The 27,687-nt window shown below is 39.7% G+C and overlaps 1 protein-coding gene and 1 pseudogene across 2 annotated transcripts; one reads left to right on the forward strand and one right to left on the reverse strand.

Moving 5' to 3' along the window:
* Positions 1 to 1,201: 1,201 nt before the first annotated feature.
* Positions 1,202 to 26,163, forward strand: LOC115224028. Of its 2 annotated transcripts, XM_036512680.1 has the most exons (5): positions 1,202 to 1,733; positions 8,768 to 8,810; positions 12,189 to 12,236; positions 20,666 to 21,103; positions 26,121 to 26,163. In XM_036512680.1, exons 1-4 carry the CDS (start codon positions 1,320 to 1,322, stop codon positions 21,052 to 21,054), a joined length of 894 nt encoding a protein of 297 aa, XP_036368573.1. In that variant the 5' UTR covers positions 1,202 to 1,319; the 3' UTR covers positions 21,055 to 21,103; positions 26,121 to 26,163. The 2 variants fall into 2 exon arrangements, with proteins under 2 accessions (XP_036368573.1, XP_029650685.1); XM_029794825.2 differs by lacking the exon at positions 26,121 to 26,163 and having other exon boundaries at positions 1,203 to 1,733; positions 20,666 to 21,197.
* On the reverse strand, positions 12,317 to 12,435 carry LOC115224158 (annotated as a pseudogene).
* Positions 26,164 to 27,687: the final 1,524 nt, after the last annotated feature.

Raw genomic sequence — 27,687 nt, forward strand, 5'->3', positions numbered from 1 at the left:
CTAAACATAGAAGGGGCAAAGACAGACATAGGTATTAAGTCGATTACATCGACCCCAGTGCGTAACTGGTACTTAATTTATCGACCCCGAAAGGATGAAAGGCAAAGTCGACCTCAGCGGAATTTGAACACAGAACGTAGCGACATATGAAATACCTATTTCTTTATTACCCACAAGGGGCTAAACACAGAGGGGACAAACAAGGAGAGACATGGGTATTAAGTCGATTACATCGACCCCAGTGCGTAACTGGTACTTAATTTATCGACCCCGAAAGGATGAAAAGCAAAGTCGACCTTGGCGGAATTTGAACTCAGAACGTAGCGACAGATGAAATACCTATTTCTTTATTACCCACAAGGGGCTAAACACAGAGGGGACAAACAAGGAGAGACATGGGTATTAAGTCGATTACATCGACCCCAGTGCGTAACTGGTACTTAATTTATCGACCCCGAAAGGATGAAAGGCAAAGTCGACCTCGGCGGAATTTGAACTCACAACGTAACGACAGACGAAATACGGATACGCATTTCGCCCGGCGTGCTAACGATTCTGCCAGCTCGCCGCCACAATTGCTTGTTCTGTACTGACCTCGGAATAAAACAACAACGAATATATTCTTTTCTACTCTAGGCACAAAGCCCGAAATTTTTTGGGGGGGAGGGGGCCAGTCAATTAGATCAACCCCAGTAAGCATTTCGCGTGCTACGTTTCTGTTCTACTCTAGACACAAGACCGGAAATTTTTTTTTGGGGGGGGGGCTGTCGATTAGATCGATACCAGTATGCAACTGGTACTGGATCTTTTCCTTTTGAACGGCATATGTCAACACAATTTCTAGTTAACTAAACACTTTTAAACTTCGTATACTGGTAGAATGTGTTTATAAAACATCATTTTTTTTCTTGGCTTTATTGAGAAAATTCTATAGTTTGTAACATATTTTCACTGGAAAGATCCCTGGTACTTAATTTATCGACCCGAAAGGATGAAAGGCAAAGTCGAACTCGGCGCAATTTGAATTCAGAAGGTAAAGACAGCTTGCCGTCTAACAACACTGACTTTTATTATAAATAGAAAGCCGGATGTAATAAACTGAAAGTGCAGGGTTTGAGAGGGAAAGACAGAGAGGAACTCGAATAAAGCAAGAGAGGGGGGAAGAGAAAGACAGAAATAAAATAACAGAGATATGAAAGGGAAGAGACAGAGAGAGAGAAGTTAGTGGGGAAGTTTATTGTACACTGAGTAAAGAGTGGAGTGAGAGGGCCTTTATAAAGACCAAGGGAAGCTAAGGTCTGGTTCATTCGCTATAGCTAATGCTGAGATCTTTGTTAGCGAAACTTTCAGATATGCCGACTGTAATACCACAGCCTGCTGAAGAAATGAAATCGATGTGTGTCGATGGAGTTACGGAAGGAGCCGGAAAACTGAACACACCACCACCAAACAAGAAAGCTGTTCAAAATGCTGTTCAAAATGAAAAAGACATCGATGAAGGAAATCAATTTGTAGATATGCCACCAAAGCAGACAGAGGAAATGAGTAATGACGATAAAGAAGTTCGTTGTTTGATTCCTACGGAAAAACTCGAAGAAGGCGACCCTAAACAACCAATGAAAACTAAACCCCGGTGGCGTCGAAAAATTCGCCTTATTTTGTGTTTCATTTCGATTGTGCTGGGGATCATCATTGCTACTGCCCTGTCAATCATTGCTATTTACCTAAATCAGGTAATATTATTCGTTTCATTTGGTATGTGTGTGTGTGTGTTAATGCATTTAAACTACAATAGTCTGTTCGAGAAAACATTCAGTTGATAAACAGTTCTGTGTGGGCGCGCACCTATGCGTGTAATATGAATGAATGTGTGTGAACGAGAGTTGACGTTTTCGCAGTTTTTTTTTTCTGTCTATTACGATTCACATTGAGTTCGGAACAGTGGTTATTGTATGTCAAACAATTTCAGTTTAAATCGCTCTATAAAATATATAGGCGTGGCTGTGTGTTAAGAAGCTTGCTTCCCAACCACATGGTTCTGGGTTCACTCCCACTGCGTAGTACCTTGGCAAGTGTCTTCTGCTATAGCCTCGCGCTGACCAAGGCCTTATGTTTGTCTATCTACCATCGTTTGACAACCGATGCTGGTGTGTTCGCGTCCCTGTAACCGAGCGGTTCGGCAAAATTAATCGATAGGATAAGTACCTGGTTCACAAAGAATAACTTATTCTTTGTGAACCAGGTACTTATTCTATCGATTAATTTTGCCGAACCGCTCGGTGAACCAGGTACTTATTCTATCAATTAATTTTGCCGAACCGCTCGGTTAGAGGGACGCGAACACACCAGCATCGGTTGTCAAACGATGGTAGATAGACAAACATAAGGCGGCGAGCTGGCAGAAACGTTAGCACTCCGGGCGAAATGCGTAGCCGTATTTCGTCTGCCGTTACGTTCTGAGTTCAAATTCCGCCGAGGTCTGACTTTGCCTTTTATCCTTTCGGGGTCGATAAATTAAGTACCAGTTATTCACTGGGGTCGATGTAATCGACTTGATCCGTTTGTTTGTCCCCTCTATGTTTAGCCCCTTGTAGGTAATAAAGAAATAGGTTGTCAAACGATGGTAGATAGACAAACACAGACACACAAATATATACATATATGTATATATACACGACAGGTATCTCTCAGTTTCCGTCTACCAAATCCACTCACAAAGCTTTGGTCGGATCGAGACTATAGCAGATACTTTCCCAAGGTGCCATGCAGTGGGACTGAAACCGGAACCATGTCGTTGGAAAGCTAGCTTCTTTAAATTATGAAATTGGCCATAAAGGCCTTACATAGAGGGGACAACACAAGGGGAAGAACAAAAAAAAACAACTCTTTACTTATTTACTTGTTTCAGTCATTTGACTGCGGCCATGCTGGAGCACCGCCTTTTAATCGAGCAACTCGACCCCGGGACTTATTCTTTTGTAAGCCCAGTACTTAATTTTATCGGTCTCGTTTGCCGATCCGCTAAGTAACGGGGACATAAACACACCAGCCATCGGTTGTCAAGCAATGCTAGGGGGACAAACACAGACACACAAACACACACACGCATATATATATTGGTCGGCCTGAGGCTATAGTAGAAGGCACTTGCCCAAGGTGCCACGCTGTGGGACTGAACCCGGAACCATGTGGTTGGTGAACAAGCTACCTATCTTTTCCCAAGCTACTTACCACACAGCCACTCCTGCGCCTATTAATACACCTTTTTTTAAAGCTTTTTTTGAAAATTATTTAATCGCCTTTTTTTTTTAAATGTATACATTGTGCTTTTTTAGAATATCTATATACCTTATGTGTTCCGGTATTGCGCTGGTGTCTATGTTTTTTACTCACCATTCGCAGTCCAGATTTTCCACATACTTCTACTGCCATTACCACCACCACTATCGACTTTAGATGATTATAACTTTCACAAAAATCGATATTTTTTAATGAAATTTTCCATGAATATGTGTTATATCATGTAGATTCCGAATATACAAAATTGGAGGGGTGGGATTTTAGGCGGGAGTGGGGAATTTTGGAAAATTCGCCGGAGTCCACTTCAGTTTGTCTTAACTTTCAAGAAAATGGATAGTTTTTAATGAAATTCTCTACAAATATACCTCGGACTATGTATATTCCGAGGACATAGGAATTTTCGGGGAAAACAATTGAGGGTTATTTTTGAGAACCGTTCCTCACTCGGAGGTGTTTCGGAACAAGTCGTCCATTTTGAAGTGGACTCCGGTGAATTTTCCGTGATTTCCCACCCCCTCCTAAAACACACACACACACACACACACACACAAAATAAATGTGTATATTCGGAATCTACATGATATAACACATATTCGTAAAAAAAAAATCCATTAAAAAAATATCCATCTTTTCTGCAAGTTATGATCATCCAAAGTCGGTGGGGCAGAAATCTGTATTCATGCCTGATTTTGGCCAAAAATCACATTTTCAAAATTTTTATTTCCCCCACCTTAATATCTGGATCTTTTCCTTTTGAGCGGCCGATGTCAACACAATTTCTATGGAGACAAACACAGACACACAAACACACACACGCATATATATATATATTGGTCGGCCTGAGGCTATAGTAGAAGGCACTTGTCCAAGGTGCCACGCTGTGGGACTGAACCCGGAACCATGTGGTTGGTAAGCAAGCTACTTACCACACAGCCACTCCTGCGCCTATTAATACAACTTCGTACAGCACGAAATCTTTTAAAGTGGAAATATGATATAACATATAGAATTTTCTCAATAAAGCCAAGAAAAAATGATGTTTTATAAACACACTCGACCAGTATATGAAGTTTAAAAGTGTTTAGTTAACTAGAAATTGTGTTGAAATCTGGCCTTCAAAAGGAAAAGATCCCTAAAAAAATGATGTTTTATAAACACATTCTACCAGTATACGAAGTTTAAAAGTGTTTAGTTAACTAGAAATTGTGTTGAAATCTGGCATTCAAAAGGAAAAGATCCCTAAAAAAATGATGTTTTATAAACACATTCTACCAGTATACGAAGTTTAAAAGTGTTTAGTTAACTAGAAATTGTGTTGAAATCTGGCCTTCAAAAGGAAAAGATCCCAATATCTTGAATTTTAACTTTTTTTCGAAATCGGCGATTACTTCCTCTATCTTCAAACATAAAATGAAATGTGATTTAAAAACAAAAGTGTATTTAATTTTTTTTTTCATTAACCTCGCTCCCTGTAAATCCTAAAACTTAGGGGATTTTTTTTGTATTTTCGAAATTATTTTTAATCATAGTTTTATAATACAGACAACTCGAATCTACAATTTCTTTCTGTTTGTAATTTCAAAATAATTTTCAATGGAAACGGTGTGTGATTTAAGGGAGATTTGGCTGTTTCTGGCACATCCTACGATCCCTTGGTACCTACTTAATACCTATGTCTGTCCTTGTTTGTCCCCTCTATGTTTAGCCCCTTGTGGGTAATAAAGAAATAGGTACCTTCCTCGTTTCTTTGCCATTATAGCATGTGTTAATAATAATTTTTTTTTTATCTTTCTTCTCATAAACATATTTTACGGAATGATGATGATGTGCTGGGTGGTCTGTTGCTGAGATGTTAGCGACAACAAAAATTTTGTAATTTAAATATTTAATCCCCCACCCCGCATCAAGCGAGCCCGTATGCATGTTTGTGAAAGAAAAAAAACATTTTCCGACAGAAAAGTATGCTATTGAAATAAATGACTTTTTACGTACCATTTTTTTAAATCAACCTGTTGCCCAAATGAAATTCTGTACTCACACGCATACACACACACACACAGCGTGAGCTATAGGCTTTTAAAGAGTGTATGGTAGTATATATAGAGAGGGGAAAAGTTTACCATGGGAAAAAACGTCAAAAATAAAAGAAAACTATTTGTTCGTGATAGTTGTGATAAAAGGGAAATAAATATTAGGAGACGAAGTTTTAAACAAAATGAAAATGCATGTGAGATAATAGGATATTTTCCTTTTGAACGGCAGACAATTTCTAGTTAACTAAACACTTTGAAACTTCGTATACTGGTAGAATGTGTCAAAATAAAACATTTTTTGGTTTTTTTCCTTTTGAACGGCAGACAATTTCTAGTTAACTAAACACTTTAAAACTTCGTATACTGGTAGAATGTGTCAAAATAAAACATTTTTTTGGATCTTTTCCTTTTGAACGGCAGACAATTTCTAGTTAACTAAACACTTTAAAACTTCGTATACTGGTAGAATGTGTCAAAATAAAACATTTTTTGATCTTTTCCTTTTGAACGGCAGACAATTTCTAGTTAACTAAACATTTTAAAACTTAGTTACCCAGAAATTATGTTACAAACTGCCGTTCAAAAGGAAAAGATCCAGATAATACAGTATACATATACAGAGAGAGAAAATAGATATACTTTCATTGTGACAAGTAGAGGGTAAGAGAGTTTTCGACTTGAGAGTGGAGGTATTTCTCGTTGCAAATTATATATATATATATAAAACTCCAAGAAAGTTAGGGGCTGTGGGTCCAACCCACTAAGGGATAATATCTATCCAATATACTGTTGGTATAATACCCAATTATTAATGCACGAGTGTTTTTTATTGCATTGCAATTAACTTATATATATTTATCTGGGATGCAGATTCCAAAAATCAAATACGTTTTTCTCAAGGATACACCTGTAGGAGCTCACTTGGACCTGCCTGCTTGAGATTCGAATTCAAATCTAAGAATTCTTGCTTGCCAAATCTATCCCCTATTTGCTGACCAAGTGGGAAACTGTTTTTGTCTTGTCAAAGGGAACAGTAATTGATGTGTTTCCACTTGACCTTCCTAAATCAGTGATTCCTAATGTGATCCCTGCGGCCTACCCGTGGTCCGTTGAGAATTTTTAGTGGTCCCCAGAGAATTCGTAACCATTACAAAAATTGAAGCCATTTCAGATCTACACGATATTGTTCGATAATAAAGACACTGTTAGTTAATAATAATTTGGCAATCTTTCGTCTCTAGTAGACCTTTCCGTCGATTTCCGTAAAAAATTTTTTTTTTACATATGGGCTTGCGGGAACTTTTGAAGTAATGAGAGCGAAAGAGACTAAGAGAAAGCGATTGTATGACGAAGGAAGTTCTTTTGAAGTTACCGTGCATGGGAGCATTGATGGACATGTGTGTGTGTGTGTGTGTTTGATGGGGTGTGGCAGACAGTATGTTGTGTAAAGTGAAGTGCTTCTGTTAGTGTGTGTGAAGAGACAGAGTAATGTGTGAAAGAAAGAGATAACTGAAATTTTTTACTCGGTGTATGTGTATATGTATATTACTTCAAAAGTTCCCGCAAGCCCATATGTAAAAAAAAAAAAATTTTGACGATAAGGTCTACTAGAGACGAAAGATCGCCAATAATTTATTTGAAGACAGAATAATAATAAGAAAACAAAATTCAATAATTATTCCATAAGAATCAATAATGCTACTCTTATAACGGTATATCCATTTTTCTAGCTGGAATGGGCCATTACAAATCCCAGTGCTCTGTAAGTAAATAAACACGGTGAGATGAGGGGAACTAGAGATGTCACGGAGAGAGAGAGCGGTACAGAGCGACATAGACAGTAACAACAGCATCAGTCGTAATGACCAAGCGAACACACAGACACATTCGCTATTCGTTCGACCAACACTCTAGTAGTAAGCTAGTATTGTTTCTCGTCGCTAACCGAAGCTGTCAGCTCATTTTATTTAGCGATGCATTTAGAATATTTGTTAACCTGACTTCAACATGAAAAAGGGGCTAAACACAGAAGGGACAAACAAGGACAGACAGACGAACGGATTAAGTCGATTATATCGACCTCAGTGTGTAACTGGTACTTATTTAATCGACCCCGAAAGGATGAAAGGCAAAGTCGACCTCGGCGGAATTTGAACTCAGAACGTAGCGGCAGACAAAATACCTATTTCTTTACTACCCACAAGGGGCTAAACACAGAGGGGACAAACAAGGACTGACAGACGAACGGATTAAGTCGATTATATCGACCTCAGTGTGTAACTGGTACTTATTTAATCGACCCCGAAAGGATGAAAGGCAAAGTCGACCTCGGCGTAATTTGAACTCAGAACGTAACAGCAGACGAAATACCATTTTTTCTTTATTACCCACAAGGGGCTAAACACAGAGGGGACAAACAAGGACAGACAAACGGATTAAGTCGATTAATTCGACCTCAGTGCGTGACTGGTACTTAATTTATCGACCACGAAAGGATGAAAGGCAAAGTCGACCTCGGCGTAATTTGAACTCAGAACGTAACAGCAGACGAAATACCATTTTTTCTTTATTACACACAAGGGGCTAAACACAGAGGGGACAAACAAGGACAGACAAACGGATTAAGTCGATTAATTCGACCTCAGTGCGTGACTGGTACTTAATTTATCGACCCCGAAAGGATGAAAGGCAAAGTCGACCTCGGCGGAATTTGAACTCAGAACATAGCGACAGATGAAGTACCGCTAAGCATTTCGCCTACCGCGCTAACGTTTCTGCCAGCTCGCCGCCTTAAAAAAAACGTGAATACAACGATTAAATAAATGAAGTGAAGAACATCTCTGCCCTTTCTATTATTTGTATCCAAGCTACACAGATCTATCAACATTTCATCCGCTACACACCGTTTCCGAGCCTTTCAGGGCTAAGCATTCTTGGATAGACATACTTATATGTGCCTCGCCTTTGTTTCCTTGTAACTTTCTGAAAGATCATATATTTTAATGAAATTCCCCCGAGATACATTTTAGACGGTGTAGATTCAAGTGATGTGGAGGCGCAATGGCCCAGTGGTTAGATCGGATGACCGCGGTTTCGATTCCCCGACCGGGCGTTGTGTGTGTTTATTGAGCGAAAACACTTAGAAGCTCCATGAGGCTCCGGCAGGGGCTGGTGACGACCCCTGTTGTACTCTTTCACCACAACTTTCTCTCTCTCTCTCTTCCTGTTTCTTGAATAACGTTGCGATGGACTGACATCCCGTCCAGCTGACTATAGAAGGTAAAGAACAACACCGATGTAACAGGGGTATCAGGTCTGTACGGGGATTATAACAAGACAGTGAGAAATTGTAAAGGAGAGAGTAATATGATGAAAGTAATACAAGCAAAACCTGTTACCGTCTTTTCTTAATTTTCCTTTTCTTTCTGCTTTAGATGCATCGGCACCTACCACATGTGAAACCATCTCCTGTGAATTGTAAGTATATATATATATATATATATATATTGTCACCATTTTACTATCCATGTGTCTATAATACCTATTTATTTACTACCCACAAGGGGCTAAACACAGAGAGGACAAACAAACGGATTAAGTCGACCCCAGTGCGTAACTGGTACTTATTTAATCGACCCCGAAAGGATGAAAGGCAAAGTTGACCTCAACGGAATTTGAACTCAGAACGTAGCAGCAGATGAAATACCTATTTCTATTTCTTTATTACCCACAAGGGGCTAAACACAGAGGGGACAAACAAAGACAGACATAGGTATTAAGTCGATTACATCAACCCCAGTGCGTAACTGGTACTTAATTTATCGACCCCGAATGGATGAAAGGCAAAGTTGACCTCAGTGGAATTTGAACTCAGAACATAGCAGCAGACGAAATACCGCTAAGCATTTCGCCCGGCATCCTAACGATTCTGCCAGCTCGCCGCCCTATGTGTCTAGCCTTTCATCCTCTCGGGGACGAAATGCGTAGCCGTATTTCGTCTGCCGTTACGTTCTGAGTTCAAATTCCGCCGAGGTCGACTTTGCCTTTCATCCTTTCGGGGTCAATAAATTAAGTACTAGTTGCGCATTGGGGTCGATATAATCAACTTAATCTGTTTGTCTGTCCTTGTTTGTCCCCTCTGTGTTTAGCCCCTTGTGGGTAGTAAAGAAATATATATCATCTTCAGCTGTAACATATTGTTACATTAATGAAATCACTAAACATGTTTTCTGTAACAGACCTTCCTCAAAGTCCAACCCTTGACCTCATTGTGGTGGGAAGGTTAAATGAGTGAGTGTCAGAGCTATGCCGTCAGGGACTTTGAGTCCCTGTTAGGGTCACCCAAGGCGGAAAGGTTTGACACCAGCGGTGCTAGGGCCGCAACCCGGCTAACTGAAGGGCAATGGTGAATTCCTGGCAGCATCTGTTCCGGAATCCAGCAGCTTTCTGATGGTGTTGGACTGCATCTGTAGGCATCCTGCAGCAAGAAGGCATAGCACAACAACAACCTGCTAATGGTCTTGTATTTCTTATTTCTTTATTGCCCACAAAGGGCTGAACATAGAGGGGACAAACAAAGGGATTAAGTCGATTACATCGACCCCAGTGCGTAACTAGTTACTTAATTTATCGACCCCAAAAGGATGAAAGGCAAAGTCGACCTTTGCGGAATTTGAACTCAATGGCAGACGAAATACTGCTAAGCATTTCGCCCGGCGTGCTAATGTTTCTTAATTCTTTATTGCCCACAAGGGACTAAACATAGAGGGGACAAACAAGGACAGACAAACTGATTAAGATGATTACATCGACCCCAGTGCATGACTAGTACTTAATTTATCGACCCTGAAAGGATGAAAGGCAAAGTCGACCTTGGCAGAATTTGAACTCAGAACGTAATGGCAGACGAAATACCGCTAAGCATTTCGTCCGGTGCGCTAATGTTTCTGCCAGCTTGCTGCCTTAATAGTCACGTATGGTGGCTTATGAATACAGGCAGCAACTGTTTCTGTGGACTCTGATCATCCCTTGAAATTCCTATGAACTCATCACTGGGACCAGGAATGGCTTCAACACACTGCAGTATTGGCCACCGACAGAAAGTAACAGACATACTAAAGAAATAGATGACAAAAATACCCATATCATTAAATATACAAATGAAATGTCTACAACTGTGGTTTTCAACCAGGGTTCCGCAAGAAGTTACAAAACTGCTAAAATCGGCAGTAATTTTTAATTCTCCTGTGCAGATATGTGTGCATAAGACAATTAAATTATTCACAGGGGTTCCTTGAGCTAGTGGAATGTTTCCTTGGGGTTCCGCTCCAGCAAAAAGTTTGAAAAGCACTGACATAGACAAACAGACACACATTCTTATATCTAAATCAATGCAAAGACATACAGACACACACATTAATACAGTGGTTTTCAACCAGGGTTTCGCAGAACCTTAGGGTTCCGCCAGTACAGTCCAGGGGTTCCGCAAGAAGTTACAAAACTGCTAAAATCGGCAGTAATTTTTAATTCTCCTGTGCAGATATGTGTGCATAAGACTATTAAATTATTGCACAGGGTTCCTCGAACCAGTGGAATGTTTCCTTGGGGTTCCGCTCCAGCAAAAAGGTTGAAAAGCACTGCTCTACAATAATTAACTGGACCACGGCTTTAGATGACACTTTGATAGGAGATAACTTCCTGTGTACATTTTGTATTATCAGTCTCAGTAAGGCATTGCTACTCTACAACCGACCATATTAAAGCTCATGAAACTATGTGATGGGTGTAATATATAGTCTTAGTTTTTTTCATTGATGGTTAATATTTGTTCAGATCTTTTCGGTTTGAACAGCAGTTTTTAACATAATTCCTAGGTAACTAAACACTTTTAAACTTCGTATACTGGTAGAATGTGTTTATAAAACATCTTTTTTCTCTTGGCTTTATTGAGAAAATTCTATAGTTTGTAAGATATCTGTTGTTTTTTTTTCTTCAATTTCTGCAATTTCAACCAATCACTGACGTCTAATGAGGTAAAAAAAAACATTCTGTGCCATATGAATATGTCCCTCGTTTAAGAAACAGATTGGGTTTATTTACATTTGTGAAGAAAAAAAGATACCCTTCCCCCCGCCCCTAACCCTAACCAACCCTAACCCTAAAACAGATTGAAATGCAATAGATCGATACTAGGGTCATAATTATGGGTGACAATTTCATATGTCACCGCTAGAAAAAACTGCCGTTCAAACCGAAAAGATCCACTTCTCCATGAAGATAATGATGATTGTGTAACAGCTAATATGTTGTATGGCTATATATTAGATGATAATCTGAAGTATTCAATATATGAAATGCATCAGGTAGTGACATTTTCTTGTCTTAGTAGTCTTCTGTTTGATAGTGAACCTGTATTCAAATATATGAACCTGTATTCAAATATATGAACCTGTATTCAAATATATGAACCTGTATTCAAATATATGAACCTGTATTCAAATATATGAACCTGTGTTCAAATATATGAACCTGTGTTCAAATATATGAACCTGTGTTCAAATATATGAACCTGTGTTCAAATATATGAACCTGTATTCAAATATATGAACCTGTATTCAAATATATGAACCTGTGTTCAAATATATGAACCTGTGTTCAAATATATGAACCTGTGTTCAAATATATGAACCTGTGTTCAAATATATGAACCTGTGTTCAAATATATGAACCTGTGTTCAAATATATGAACCTGTATTCAAATATATGAACCTGTGTTCAAATATATGAACCTGTATTCAAATATATGAACCTGTATTCAAATACATCTCTTTTAATCTGTATTTTCCCTCCTTTCAGTTCACCATGCCTTCTTTCACTTGAAAACTGGAGGTTACGAAAAGATGGGTAAGTTAATTTACTCTGTTACTTGTTTCAGTCATTTGACTGTGGCCATGCTGGAGCACCGCCTTTAAAACAATGTGCTATGCTTACTGCACCTAGGTTTCCCAAGCGGTCACCCATCTAAGTACTGACTAGGCTCGACGTTGCTTAACTTCGGTGATCAGACGAGAACTGGTGCTTTCAACGTGATATACTCTTTTACTTGTTTCAGTCATTTGACTGCGGCCATGCTGGAGCACCGCCTTTAGTCGAGCAAATCGACCCCGGGACTTATTCTTTGTAAGCCCAGTACTTATTCTATCAGTCTCTTTTGCCAAACCACTAAGTGACGGGGACGTAAACACACCAGCATCGGTTGTCAAGCAATGCTAGGGTGACAAACACAGACACACACACATACATATATATATATACATATATACGACAGGCTTCTTTCAGTTTCCGTCTACGAAATCCACTCACAAGGCATTGGTCAGCCCGAGGCTATAGTAGAAGACAGTTGCCCAAGGTGCCACACAGTGGGACTGAACCCGGAACCATGTGGTTGGTTAGCAAGCTACTTACCACACAGCCACTCCTGCCATAATGGCCGTAATTTATACAGATTCATTGCAGACTTTTTCTCATTATTCGAATTATACTCCTTAAATTACTACAATTACAGTATTAATTAAAATACTTTCGTTAAAGACGTGTTAATGACTACTATTATGTACTTGCATTAACTCCAGCTATTACAGAATTTGGGAAAACTATTACACTTGGGGGAAGTATATCACCATTATAGACTTAAGTGTAATGACAAGCATGAGTTAACTACTATATTGAAAGGTATGGACCAACTATAGTTGTAATCAGAAACGTCCAATACAACATGTTGAGATATGTGGACCAACTACTACTACTACTACTACTACTACTACCAAGGTGCTAAACACAGAGAGGACAGACAAGGAGATTAAGTCGATTACATCGACCCCAGTGCGTAACTGGTACTTAATTTATCGACCCCGAAAGGATGAAAGGCAAAGTCGACCTCGGCGGAATTTGAACTCAGAACGTAATGGCAGACGAAATACGGCTACGCATTTCGTCCGGCGTGCTAACGTTTCTGCCAGCTCGCCGCCTTATTACTACTACTACTACTACCACCACTATGATAACAACTACATATGTCTGATAATACTACAGGTGGGAGGTGTTTACTGCTTGGGTTATGGTTTAACTATTACAGACCAACATCCAAAACATAAATAAAATGCAAACGAACAAAATGCCACATCAACAAATGAGAGAAATAAATATATTCAGTATTTTAACATTGATGGATGGAAGCACTCCGTCGGTTACGACGATGAGGGTTCTGGTTGATCCGAATCAACGGAACAGCCTGCTCGTGAAATTAACGTGTAAGTGGCTGAGCACTCCACAGACACGTGTACCCTTAACGTAGTTCTCGGGGATATTCAGCGTGACACAGAGAGTGACAAGGCCGGCCCTTTGAAATACAGGTACAACAGAAACAGGAAGTAAGAGTGAGAGAAAGTTGTGGTGAAAGAGTACAGCAGGGATCACCACCATCCCCTGCCGGAGCCTCGTGGAGCTTTTTAGGTGTTTTCGCTCAATAAACACTCACAACGCCCGGTCTGGGAATCGAAACCGCGATCCTATGACCACGTGTCCGCTGCCCTAACCACTGGGCCATTGCACCTCCACAATGACATTGATAAGATCTCATCAACAAAGGTTAAATAGAGACGATTCTGTGTAAGAACAGGAATGTCTTTATACTTCATGTAATTGTATTAAGAAGTTTTAAAGATTATGCTGAGCATATCTGAATGATTACTTTTAACTACGTTGTTAGCTGGGCAATTATATATATCGAAAGAAAGAATATGTCCTTTAACATTCAATAAAATAATATGAAAACAGACATGTATATTAAATAGTTCACAGAAAACAGAATAGAGACATGTTTTAGTAAAGTGCTGTCTTATTTGACACATATCTTCTCACACAGTGGCCTACCCCAAGGTTGGTATTTCACGCCTTACTACACAAGATACTGGGGTGTGGAACTGACGACAGAAGCCAGTCATTTGCTCTGCATTACACTTCATTTGGTTTATATATATAAAATTTAAAAAAAATAAATAAATAAAAAAAAGCACCAACTGATCATGGCCGATGCCAGACCCCTCTGGCACCTGTGCAGGTGGCACGTAAAAAGCACCCACTACACTCGCGGAGTGGTTGGCGTTAGGAAGGGCATCCAGCTGTAGAAACACTGCCAGACCAGACTGGAGCCTGGGGCAGCCCCTGGCTCCCCAGACCCCGGTCGAACCGTCCAACCCGTGCTAGCGCGGAAAATGGACGTTAAACGATGATGATATATATATATATATGTATGTATGTATGTATGTGTGTGTGTGTGTGTATGTGTGTGTGTATATGTGTGTGTGTGTATGTGTGTGTGTATATGTGTGTGTGTGTATATATGTATGTATATATATATATACATATGTATGTATATATATCATCATCATCACTATTTAGCGTCCGCTTTCCATGCTAGCATGAGTTGGACAGTTCAACTGGGGTCTGTGAAGCCAGAAGGCTGCATCAGGCCCAGTCTGATCTGGCAGTGTTTCTACGGCTGGATGCCCTTCCTAACGCCAACCACTCCGTGAGTGTAGTGGGTGCTATATATATACATATGTATGTATATATACATATATATATGTATGTATATAGACATATATATATGTGTATATATATATGTATATATACATATATATGTATATATACATATGTATGTATATATACATATGTATGTATATATACATATATATGTATATATACATATGTATGTATATATACATATGTATGTATATATACATATATATATGTGTACATATATATGTATATATACATATATATGTATATATACATATATATGTATATATACATATATATATGTATATATAAATTACTAGCTCAAGGTGACCCACTCTACACACGGGTGAGGGTGTGGTTGTTACTTTCTCTTGCTTCCTTTCTGTTTCTTATCAATACATTCTCCTTCTTTGTTTCTCTCTCACTTTCCTACTCTCTTACTCTTCCTTTCTCTCGGACTCTCCATCACTTTCACTTACTCTCTATCTTTATCTATCTCTCTCCCATTTATAAAAAAAAACAAAAGATCTTGAGTAAGTGGAGAAAAAATATTTTGAAAGATCAATCATAAATATCAGGCAGTGACAATGAAAAGCACACTTGCCTTTTGTATGTGCCACTATTTGAGCAATTAAAAATAGGGAAAAAAGGGATTTCTTTCTTAAATTTAGTACTTATTTTGGGAATTTTTCAACAATTGACCATGCAAACGAAAGCTCTAAACATGGGGCTATATCATCATCATCATCATCATCGTTTAACATCAGCTTTCCGCGCTAGCACGGGTTGGATGGTTCGACCGGGGTCTGGGGAGCCAGGGGCTGCCCAAGGCTCCAGTCTGATCTGGCAGTGTTTCTACAGCTGGATGCCCTTCCTAACGCCAACCACTCCGCGAGTGTAGTGGGTGCTTTTTACGTGTCACCTGCACAGGTGCCAGAGGGGTTTGGCATCGGCCACGAACGGTTGGTGAGAGAGAAGAGAGAGTTCTAGACAAGTAGAACGTAGGATATCACGAGAGGGGTAATACATGGTGAAATAGTGTATTAAAGAGGGGGGTTCGAGGAGTAGACACCCATAATGGTGGTGGGAGAAGGGACATCCGGTATAGATGGAGCAAAATATAGAGATATCCGGTATTGGTGGTGGGGGTGGGCAAGGGCGGGTGCACCGCGAATGCGCGAAGTTTGATAGAGGGGAGAGTGAAGACTTGAACGGGCAAATTATCATAGATAATAACCGTAGTAACATGGAGAAAGGGAGAGCGAAGTTTGATAGAGGGGAGAGTGAAGACTTGAACAGGCAAATTATCGTAGATAATAATCATAGTAACATGGAGAAAGGGAGAAATTATCAGCGCATAAAAATGAAGGATAATTTAGGGCGAAGAACAGACAAGTGATATGGAGATAGGGAGAAATTATCAGCACATAATAATAAAGGGATATTTAGGGGAGACGGTGGAGAAAGGGGGAAATTATCGGCACATAATAATGATGAGAGGAATTAGGGGAGACGATGTCACTGCTTAGCTCACGTAAAGAAACAAGCGTATTAGTATTAGTAAATAGATAATTCATGTTTTTTAGTGTTAGCTGCGAATGTAGTACGTGCGGTCAAGAAGCAGCTGTAAATTTCTTTCAGAAAAAATGAAAACTGTAAACAATGTAAAGTAAAAGGCAAAAATACATAAAAATGATAAATTTTTTTCAACTTCAAAAATCTTGCCTTAATTTTCAAAATTTCAAACCCATTTTCCATGCTTAAATTACAAATCTACTTCCACTTTACCATGTTTACCATGTTGAAAATTTGATTGAAATCAGGCAAAAGGGATCCAATCTAGACCCCCCAAGTGTCCCCAAAAATCAATAAAATCCACATTTTCATACCACTGTAGTGCCCCAAAACGTCTCAATTTCTCACCTCAAGTTACCCCCTCCTATAAATTTTAATCCCCTTCCAGTCCCATTTAGACCCCTTTTTACATAAAAATCCAATTTGTATTAACGTTCGCCTTCTTCATTTTATAGATTAGCTATAGTGTGGAGTGGCTGTGTGGTAAGTAGCTTGCTAACCAACCACATGGTTCCGGGTTCAGTCCCACTGCGTGGCATCTTGGGCAAGTGTCTTCTGTTATAGCCCCGGGCCGACCAATGCCTTGTGAGTGGATTTGGTAGACGGAAACTGAAAGAAGCCCGTCGTATATATGTATATATATATATATATGTATGTGTGTTTGTGTGTCTGTGTTTGTGCCCCTAGCATTGCTTGACAACCGATGCTGGTGTGTTTATGTCCCCGTCACTTAGCGGTTCGGCAAAAGAGACCGATAGAATAAGTACTGGGCTTACAAAGAATAAGTCCCAGGGTCGATTTGCTCGACTAAAGGCGGTGCTCCAGCATGGCCACAGTCAAATGACTGAAACAAGTAAAAGAGTAAAGACTATATATAAATTATTAAGGTGGCTAATTGCAATTTTACTACAAAAAGGTCCAAGTACAATCGTATATATTGATGTCAGGTCTAATATCCAGCTGATGTAGATTTGTGCGAGAAAAATTCATACCACACTGCAATGCATTTTCTATGAGGGAATAAAGCATTGCTCTATAACTATATACTTTGTTCGTTATAATATGCTCAGTGGTGTGTTACATAATTTTTCTCTTGAGTAGAAACAGCACAAGCATGTTGTGACATGTACAGACAGCTGTATACATATATACATACATATATATATATATATATATACATACATATATATATACATATATACATACACATATATATATATACATACATATATATATATACATATATACATACATATATATACATATATATATACATATATATACATACATATAATATATATAAAGTTAATCCAAACAAGAAAACAAAAAGACAACAACGCGAGGATGTGGAACAAATAAAGTATTATTGGATGCTCAGGAAAGAAGGGAAGAAGGAGGGTATGACGTTTCGAGCGGAGCTCTTCATCGGAAACATAGGAGAAAGAAAGATCCAGAGAAGGGAAGACAGAGGGAAAAAAAAATGCAAGTGGTCTTCACGAGGTCACTCTTTTTCTTTTACTCTTTTACTTGTTTCAGTCATTTGACTGCGGCCATGCTGGAGCACCGCCTTTAATCGAGCAACTCGACCCCGGGACTTATTCTTTTGTAAGCCCAGTACTTATTCTATCGGTCTCTTTTACCGAACCGCTAAGTAACGGGGACATAAACACACCAGCATCGGTTGTCAAGCAATGCTAGGGGACAAACACAGACACACAAACACACACACGCATATATATATATACATATATACGACGGGCTTCTTTCAGTTTCCGTCTACCAAATCCACTCACAAGGCTTTGGTCGGCCCGAGGCTATAGTAGAAGACACTTGCCCAAGGTGCCACACAGTGGGACTGAACCCGGAACCATGTGGTTGGTAGGCAAGCTACTTACCACACAGCCACTCCTGCGCCTTTGCATTTATTTGTAACTTTGAGCATCTAATCAGGATTGGCTGTTTTAATAAGAAAGTTGACAATAACCTCAGGATATTAGCAAGTGGCAAGAAAGGCTTCCAAGAATTTTCACGGGGTTCTAATGTTTATTAGCTATAAAAGATTTCTCAGTGTGTATGCAGAAAGTAGACTGGCGTCTGTGTCGGTGACACGTAAAAGCACCAACCGATTGTGGCCGTTTGCCAGCCTCCGGTGGCATGTAAAAAGCACCCACTACACTCGTGGAGTGGTTGGCGTTAGGAAGAGCATCAAGCTGTAGGAACACTGCCAGATCAGACTGGAACTTGGTGCAGCCTCCTGGCTTCCCAGACCCCGGTCGAACCGTCCAACCCATGCTAACATGGAAACAGACGTTAAACGATGATGATCTTTCCTTTTCCTATGTTTCTGACGAAGAGCTCCGCTCGAAACTTTAAACCTTCCTTCTTCCCTTCCTTCCTGAGCGTCCAATAATTCTATATTTGTTCCACGTCCTCGTGTTGTGTTTTCTCTTTGTGTTTTCATATTTGGATTAACCCTATATATATATATATATATATATATATTTATATATATATAGTCAATCCAAACATGAACAAGCAAGAAAAAGCAACAACGCAAGGCTGTGGAATAAGTACACACACACACACATACACCTGTGTGTATTTGTTCCCTAAAGAGTTGACTTGAGCTTCATCCCTACCATACACTATGAGATCATCCATAGATAACAGGTGGTTGATCCTCTGCTGCTTTCCTTTAAGCTCATATCTTGAAGTTACTTTCCTCAATAGCAACATTAAAGGAATCCTGCATAAAACAAATAGCGAAGAAGACATTGTTTCCTTGAAAGTTCCCTCTCTTGATTCTTAATGTTCCTAGATCCTGTCTGTTTTATGGGAGTTCTGTCTTCCAATTCTCCATGCCTTTTTTTAAACAATCCTTGACATCCTTTGCAATTCCAAACCTGTTCAACCTTTCAATGTTCTTCAAACATAGTATCATATCATAGGCCTTGCAAAAATATGTCCAGACCATTCCTAAACTTGTCCTCTTTTGCTTACTATCTTTCATTACCATTTTCCTATTTTGTTGGGGAACTTAAGACCAGCTACTCATAGATAAAATGGTGATAATTATAATTATCATGATTATTATTATTGCTATTATTATTATTATTGAGTGAGAGCAGTGCATGCCATCAAACTGACACTGGGATACAAATATATGAAGCCTAGTATACCCATCATGACTAACCATCTGATAAAAGTACACCAGGCACATGCATCACAACCATATGTGCGTGACATGATGATCTTATATCAAAATAAACAATACATGACCTTGCAGGTGAGGCCCAGTTAGAATTTCCTTCAGGTTCAGTAGCCCATTGCACTCAAAAGGTCACAGATTAAGGTTTGTTTAAGGATGATAAACAAAATACCCATGTATCCAGAGGTGATTTATTCAAACCCCAAAGAACTCCTCTCAACACATATCTATGATGCTCTCCCACAAATTCTTCTCATGATCAGAGATGCACATATCATCAGTCACTAAAGGACATGTTCATCTGGTTAATGGCAAGCAACTGACATGCAAATCTGTGGTATTGAGCAGAATATTTGCTGTAGCCCATCTTTTATACCAAGACTAAACAATGTACACGTTAATACTTCCAATCAGTTAATTATCATTAATCAGTTATTATTATTATCATCATCATCACCACCATTATTATTATTATTCTATGTTTGATTTTGCTTTATATTTGTACAAGTTGGCTCCAAGTCTCGCCCAGAGACCTCAAGAGACAACAGGTTGGAAGTTTGTGATGTTGTTATGCCTAGTGTGCCATATATTTGGTTTTGTATTTAGTGTTGTACTAGTGAATGTCTAAAAAAAAAATACGAAAATTATGTTTGTTTTAAAACTTGAGATTACATAGAAAGTATTTTGCGTAGGATATGAGCAGTTCCCATGAGCACTATCTTTTGAATTTCTGCCATTTTGGGGTTTCCTGGTATCTGAGTTAGGTAGCGATCAGCCCCTTTTGCTATCATTCCCAGGGCACCTATGACAACAGGTATTGTTTTAGTCTTCAGGTTCCACATTTTGCTGATTTCTATTTCAAGATCTTTATATTTCCTCAGTTTTTGTCTATTTCAAGATCTTTATATTTGCTCAGTTTTTGTTGTTGTTATTATTATTATTATTATTATTATTATTATTTCTTTTCCAGAGAAACCGACTAATCTACAGTGGCTGAATGACAACAGCCAGAATGTTGGTGACATTAAACTGGTTGATGGATGTTACTTCCATATACCCCAAGATGGTCTTTACCAAATAAACTTTGCAATCCAGTTGAATATTCCGAAAGATACTCCTGCATCAGTTGTAACCTTGATGTTAAAGAGAAAGAATAACGAAAAAGATTATGTGTTCATGAAGAAAAGTTCAAGCTCCTTAACCATACCGGAACATGATGTGATTCAGTCGTCATTTAGATACAAACTTAAAGCCGATGAAAAAGTCTTTGTGATGATGAACATGGCAAAATTCATCAGTCGCAATAATTTCTCCAGCTATTTGTATATCAGCAGATTAAACATAAACAATCATCACTAAAACGTTAGAGCTGTGCTTCTTCTGTGAACATTTTCATTTGATTTATATCAGCTTCCTTGTATTTATCTAGCACAAAATGCAAAACAGATATTGATGTAAACAGCCATGCATACCATTTGTGCACACTAGTCCTCACACACAGACAAATACATATTTTTCTATATATATTTCTTTACTACCCACCAGGGGGCTAAACACAGAGAGGACAAACAAGGACAGACAAAGGGATTAAGTCGATTATTTCGACCCCAGTGCGCAACTGGTACTTAATTTATCGACCCCGAAAGGATGAAAGGCAAAGTCGACCTCGGCGGAATTTGAACTCAGAACGTAACTGCAGACGAAATACGGCTACGCATTTCGCCCGGCGTGCTAACGTTTCTGCCAGCTCGCCGCCTTAACATTGAATCCTCATTATCATCATCATTGTAAATAATAATTTTAAAAATGTATATTCCATGTTTGATTATTTCTATTCTTAAAATCTTCTATTCTGTCTTCTAATCTTCCTATTATTATTATTATTATTATTTTTATTTTTTCCTTTCTTTGTTTTGCATCATTGCTTAAACTTTGGAATTTTTCTTTAACCCTTTAGTGTTCAGATTATTCCATCAAACATAATGCCTATTGATTCCCATTGATTTGAATTAATCATGCATTATCTCATATCTTCAAGATCTTGATGGTGTAATTACCTAATGTAGAATAACATTGTAGGGTAGGTGTGAGAGCCTGGATCTGGCCAGTTTGAACATAAAACAGGTAGAATACTTTTGGCCGGATATGGCCGGTTTAAATACTAAAGGGTTAATGGACCAAGTAATGCACTTAGTAATTCTGAAAAGAAAGCAACATGGAAGTGCTACATGAAAAGTTATTAAATGTGAAAGTGTATGCGAGAAAGAATCTTCCCAGCTACCCTAGTTGACAGAAGTAATTCAGGATGTGAAAGCTGGGAAATATCACTGAGATGTTTAAATTTCATGTTGGGGAAGGATATAGGCGCAGGAGTGGCTGTGTGGTAAGTAGCTTGTTTACCAACCACATGGTTCCGGGTTCAGTCCCACTGTGTGGCACCTTGGGCAAGTGTCTTCTACTATAGCCTCAGGCTGACCAAAGCCTTGTGAGTGGATTTGGTTGACAGAAACTGAAAGAAGCCCGTTGTGTGTATATATATATATATATATATATATATGTGTGTGTTTGTGTGTCTGTGTTTGTCCCCCTAGCATTGCTTGACAACTGATGCTGGTGTGTTTATGTCCCCGTCACTTAGCGGTTCAGCAAAAAGAGACCGATAGAATAAGTCCTGGGGTCGAGTTGCTCAATTAAAGGTGGTGCTCCAGCATGGCTGCAGTTAAACGACTGAAACAAGTAAAAGAGTAAAGAGAGAGAGCTTGGTCATCCAAATAGTTAATCAGGTTGTACAGGAATTTGTCATAATTTATGACTGATATTGCAGATCGATACTAGGGTCATAATTATGGGTGACAATTTCATATGTCACTGCTAGAAAAAACTGCCATTCAAACCGAAAAGATCCCCAAAATCTTAAACTTTTATCAAGAGTATTACTAAAATCTGTGAAAAATAGAAAAAAACGTGCCATCATTTCAAACAAAGAGTAATGTGTTTAAAAACGATGCAACAAAAGGTCTATTTGATATTTCCTGTTGCAAGAGCAATTCCTTTAAACAAATCAAAATCAATTCGATGACTGGCATCCGTGCTAGCGGGGTGCAAAGAGCACCATCCTAGTGTGATCATTGACAGAGCGACTATTCGAGTATGATCATTACCAGCATCACCTTATTGGCACTTATGCCTGTGCTAGTAGGGTGCCAAGTGTACCATCCGAGCATGATCGTTGCCAGAGCAGCCAACTGGCTTCTGTACCCGTGGCACATAAAAGGGCACCATTCGAGCATGATCGTTACCAACGTTGCTTCACTGGCACCTGTGCCGGTGGCACGTGTAAAAAGATTTGAGCAAGGTCATTGCCAGTACAGCCTGACTGGCCCACATAAAAAGCACCCACTACACTCTCGGAGTGGTTGGCGTTAGGAAGGGCATCCAGCTGTAGAAACTCTGCGAGATCAAGATTGGAGCCTGGTGCAGCCATCTGGTTTGCCAGCCCTCAGTCAAAATCGTCCAACCCATGCTAGCATGGAAAGCGGGCGTTAAACGATGGTGATGATGATGACTGCAGTTGTAGTAGAGACAAAAATGTACCACAGAGAGAACAAGATTTTTTACAGGCTCAACAGACAAATTGAAAACTGATCATTGGAGGAATAGATCAAGCAGTATCTAAACTGAACATTCAGAGTTTGATTAGAAACAATTGGCCAGATCACAGTTGCCCTTCTACATCAGCAAAGGGTTCTGAATTGTTAATTATTTTTATCACCAAAATGTGTCAAGAATCAAAAAATTGGTTTACGTGTAATTTTATTTTAATGTGTATAATCTAGACCTCATGTAACACATATATTCGGTGACCTAGTATTAGAAATAATAAAGAAAACAAAGTGGAAAACTTTATTTATTTCGCATAATCTTGAATTTTCAAGTGCATTTTGGAGCCTGAAGATATAAATTTTAGGGCTGCAGATTTTAACACTCTTTCACAAAAAGAAAATCGATTTGTAACGATGGATGTAAAAAATAAAATGAAGAATGGTAAACATGTTATAAATTGATTTTTTTTCACTCATTATTGAAAATTTCAAGTGGACTGTGGAGCCTGAGAATGTAAATTTAAGAACTTCAGATTTTAACACAGTTGTTTTTAAAGGATGTAGCAGTCTCTGATATCCTCACTGTTTGAGAGACACAGCAGGAATGATCTCATTTAAGATTACAGCCATCTTTGGCTGGGTTGTTCCTGTTGTGTCCACTGATCTGATTGGTTGACATGTGGCACGATTTGTCTCTACTTATTTCGCGCCACTGTCCAAAGCCAACCAATCACTGCATTTGGTTAAGGTCTCGTGATCCTTTCTCTGTATATAAGGGATTGTTCTCAGTATACTTCGTCTTTCAACCCCAGACCTTTTGAGGTCTAGTCACTGACCACAGAGCTACTCAACATGTTCCAGTTCCAGTGACAGACGACCAGCCATGCTCCTGCTTCAGCTACGACGACGCTAATGTACACCCGCAACAGAATGTCTTCTATCTCCGCCGCCGTCATTACCATCATTGTACCAACTTCAAGTCGTCTCTACCATCGTCCACACCAACTTCACAGACCCACGCTGATAGAGTGAATCCCTTCACCAAGTAAAAACATTCCATCTGAATAATTCTATATTAAGAGAACCAGCTCGGCGATTGAGACCACAACCGCGGCTCGACGTGATTCGCCCAACCGGTCTCCGCCCGAGACACAACATCTTGTTAGAGAACTCTTGCATATCATGTACCTCATGAACTGTAATCCAAATTCCATCATCATCTATATGCTCTGTATTTCTGTGTCACACACATTCACCTTATTTGTATCTGTCACACACACGAACACACCGACACAAATACTTGTTGCATGCACACATACACAACACTTGCTAGCACTCACAACCCTCTAACCTTAACACCTTGTAAATAAAATCTTATCTTCTCTCAAACAGTGGAACGGCTTGTCATCATTCATTTATATTCTGTTGGCACTGTATTGTATAAATTGTATTTATGGCTTATCTTATTTCATTAGGGATGCGACCGTGTGACTTATCTATGTCACCAACTTCCTCACATACGGTCGTATTCCTACAAGGATTTCGCAATAAAAATTATATTCTTGAAAATTTTTTGCTCCACCCTGATGTGCAGCTTAAGTGTGTGAGAACAAGGTCTTGAAAAGACTCCGCCGGTTACGACGACGAGGGTCCCAGCTGATACGATCAACGGAACAGCTTGCTCATGAAATTAACGTGCAAATGGCTGAGCATTCCACAGACACGTGTACCTTTAACGTAGTTCTCGGGGATAATCAGCGTGACACAGAGAGTGACAAGGCTGATCCTTTGAAATACAAGTACAACTCATTTTTGCCAGCTGAGTGGACTGGAGCAACGTGAAATAAAGTGTCTTGCTGAAGGACACAAGGCGTCGCCGGGAATCGAACTCACAACCTTACAATCATGAGCCGAATGCCCTAACCACTAAGCCACGCGCCCTCACGAGAACAAGGTACACATATGTTGAATGTGTCTCGTGTGGAGGCACATGACCTAGTGGTTAGAGCAGCGGACTCACGGTCAAAGGATCGAGGGTTCGAATCTTAGACCGGGCGATGTGTGTGTTTATGAGCGAAACACCTAAGCTCCATGCGGCTCCGGCAGAAGGTAGTGGCGAACTTCTGCTGACTCTTTCGCCTCAACTTTCCTCCTGCATCTTGCGACTCACCTGCAACGGACCAGCGTCCCGTCCAGGTGGGGAACATATATGCCAAGGAAACCGGGAAACTGGCCCTTATGTGCCAGGCATGGCTCGAGAAGGAACAAACAAACAAACATGTGTTGAATGAAAAACTGGACATAAGAGTGATCAAATTTAGAGTTAAAAACAGCTATTTAATGTTCATGAAGGAAGAATCAAACATACATAGACACAATTTTTAATATACAAAACGTCTTTTTTTTAAATCTAATAAATTAAAACACAGAATGGTTGGAGTAAATGCACATTAGCATATAAGAATTAAGTTTGGTTATAACAAAATATGAATACAAAATCTCTATTTATTGTCATTCATTCCGATCATCTTATTACTGCATGAACTTCCTCATTTTTGATGAATTCTTGCGTACAGCTTCTGGGAAATCTCTCATCAGGCTCCAGCGGTAGTCTGCCATCATGTTTGAGTCCCATCAGCTGTGGTAGTGTTCTTCCTTTACTTTCACATCTTGATGAAAGTGTTCGCCTTGTTCTTTGCTAACATCACCCAATTTCTCTGGAAACTCACCCATAGGCACAGCGCCTAACTGGTACTTATTTAATCGACCCCGAAGGGATGAAAGGCAAAGTCAACCTCGGCAGAATTTGAACTCAGAGCGTAACTATTTCTTTATTACCCACAATGGGCTAAACACAGAGAGGACAAACAAGGACAGACATAGGTATTAAGTCGATTACATCGACACCAGTGTGTAATGGGTACTTAATTTATCGACCCCGAAGGGATGAAAGGCAAAGTCGATCTCGGCGGAATTTGAACTCAGAGCGTAACGGCAGACAAAATACCGCTAGGCATTCCGACCAGTGTGCTAACGATTCTGCCAGCTCGCCGCCGTAATTGTGGAACAATATCATTGTACAATCAAAGCTATGGCTGATGAGGCCTGAATGTACCTCATGAAGGCAGTCTTCTGGTGCAACATGCCACTCAGGATAGGGCAAACTTAAGAGTCAATCTCACAAAGAGCCATATTCCAGTACAAAGTACAAAGTACAAATGGAGACACCCAAGTGTGGTTGCCACAGCAGCCAGAGGTGGAAGGAATCATGTCTGTAGAGACTGGAGACAAAGTCTGGGTGAAGCCCTCTAATACTTGGTGCACAACACAGTGGGAGAAAGAAAGGGTGACTGCAATCAGTACTTGGAATGTTATATCAGTGGATGGAATGCTGCATCACATCTTGGTTAGCTCTTCAGAGGACAAAGGGGAGGGAGAAGTGAGGCCCAAAGATCTCAAAGGGAACGTCACCCCAACAAGTGGATGGACAATTTCAAAACAGAATAGAGGAACGGTGATCTTTAGATCAGGGGTCCATGTGGAGGAAGGAATGTGGGACAAAGGGGAGGGAGAAGTGAGGCCCAAAACCCTGCAAAGATCTCAAAGGGAACGTCACCCCAACAGGTGGATGGACAATTTCAAAACAGAATAGAGGAACAGTGATCTTTAGATCAGGGGTCCATGTGGAGGAAGGAACGTGGGGCGACGAAGTCAAGGGGTCGGAAGAGAGGGGAAGTGATATCACTTCGAGAAGCGGGGGTTCAAAATAGGTTCTTTCTTTGCTGGTATGTCATGTACAACAGGTATGTTTTGGAAACGACCTTAGGGGAGTAGTTCTCTCTGGTCAAAAGCACTGTTGCCGATTGCATCTGAAGGTAAGAACGACTTCTATTTGTGCCTTACAATCACATAACTTTTCACCAAAATTTCATGGGAGTTTATATTTCAAACAGCAGCTCAATGATGAAAAAAGTTTCTTTACAAAATTCTTCATTCATTCATTATCATCATCGTTTAACATCCGTTTTCCATGCCAGCATGGGTTGGACGGTTTGACTGAGGACTAGCAAGCCAGAAGGCTGCACCAGGCTCCAATCTGATCTGGTAGAGTTTCTACAGCTGGATGCCCTTCCTAATGCCAACCACTCCGAGAGTGTAGTGGATGCTTTTACATGCCACCGGCATGAGGGCCAGTCAGGCAGTACTGGCAACGGCCACGCTCAAATGGTGTTTTTACATACCACCTGCACAGGAGCCAGTCCAGCTGCACTGGCATCAACTTTAATCAGTCATTAACACTAAACAATCTCTCACAATCTAAATTCTTTATTTTCAAAATTAAATTAAGCAAAAGCAGAGTTCTTCAAGAGAAATGTGGCAGCATAAGAGT

This window comes from Octopus sinensis, linkage group LG24, assembly GCF_006345805.1.
Source record: "Octopus sinensis linkage group LG24, ASM634580v1, whole genome shotgun sequence".
Lineage (NCBI taxonomy): Eukaryota > Metazoa > Mollusca > Cephalopoda > Octopoda > Octopodidae > Octopus > Octopus sinensis.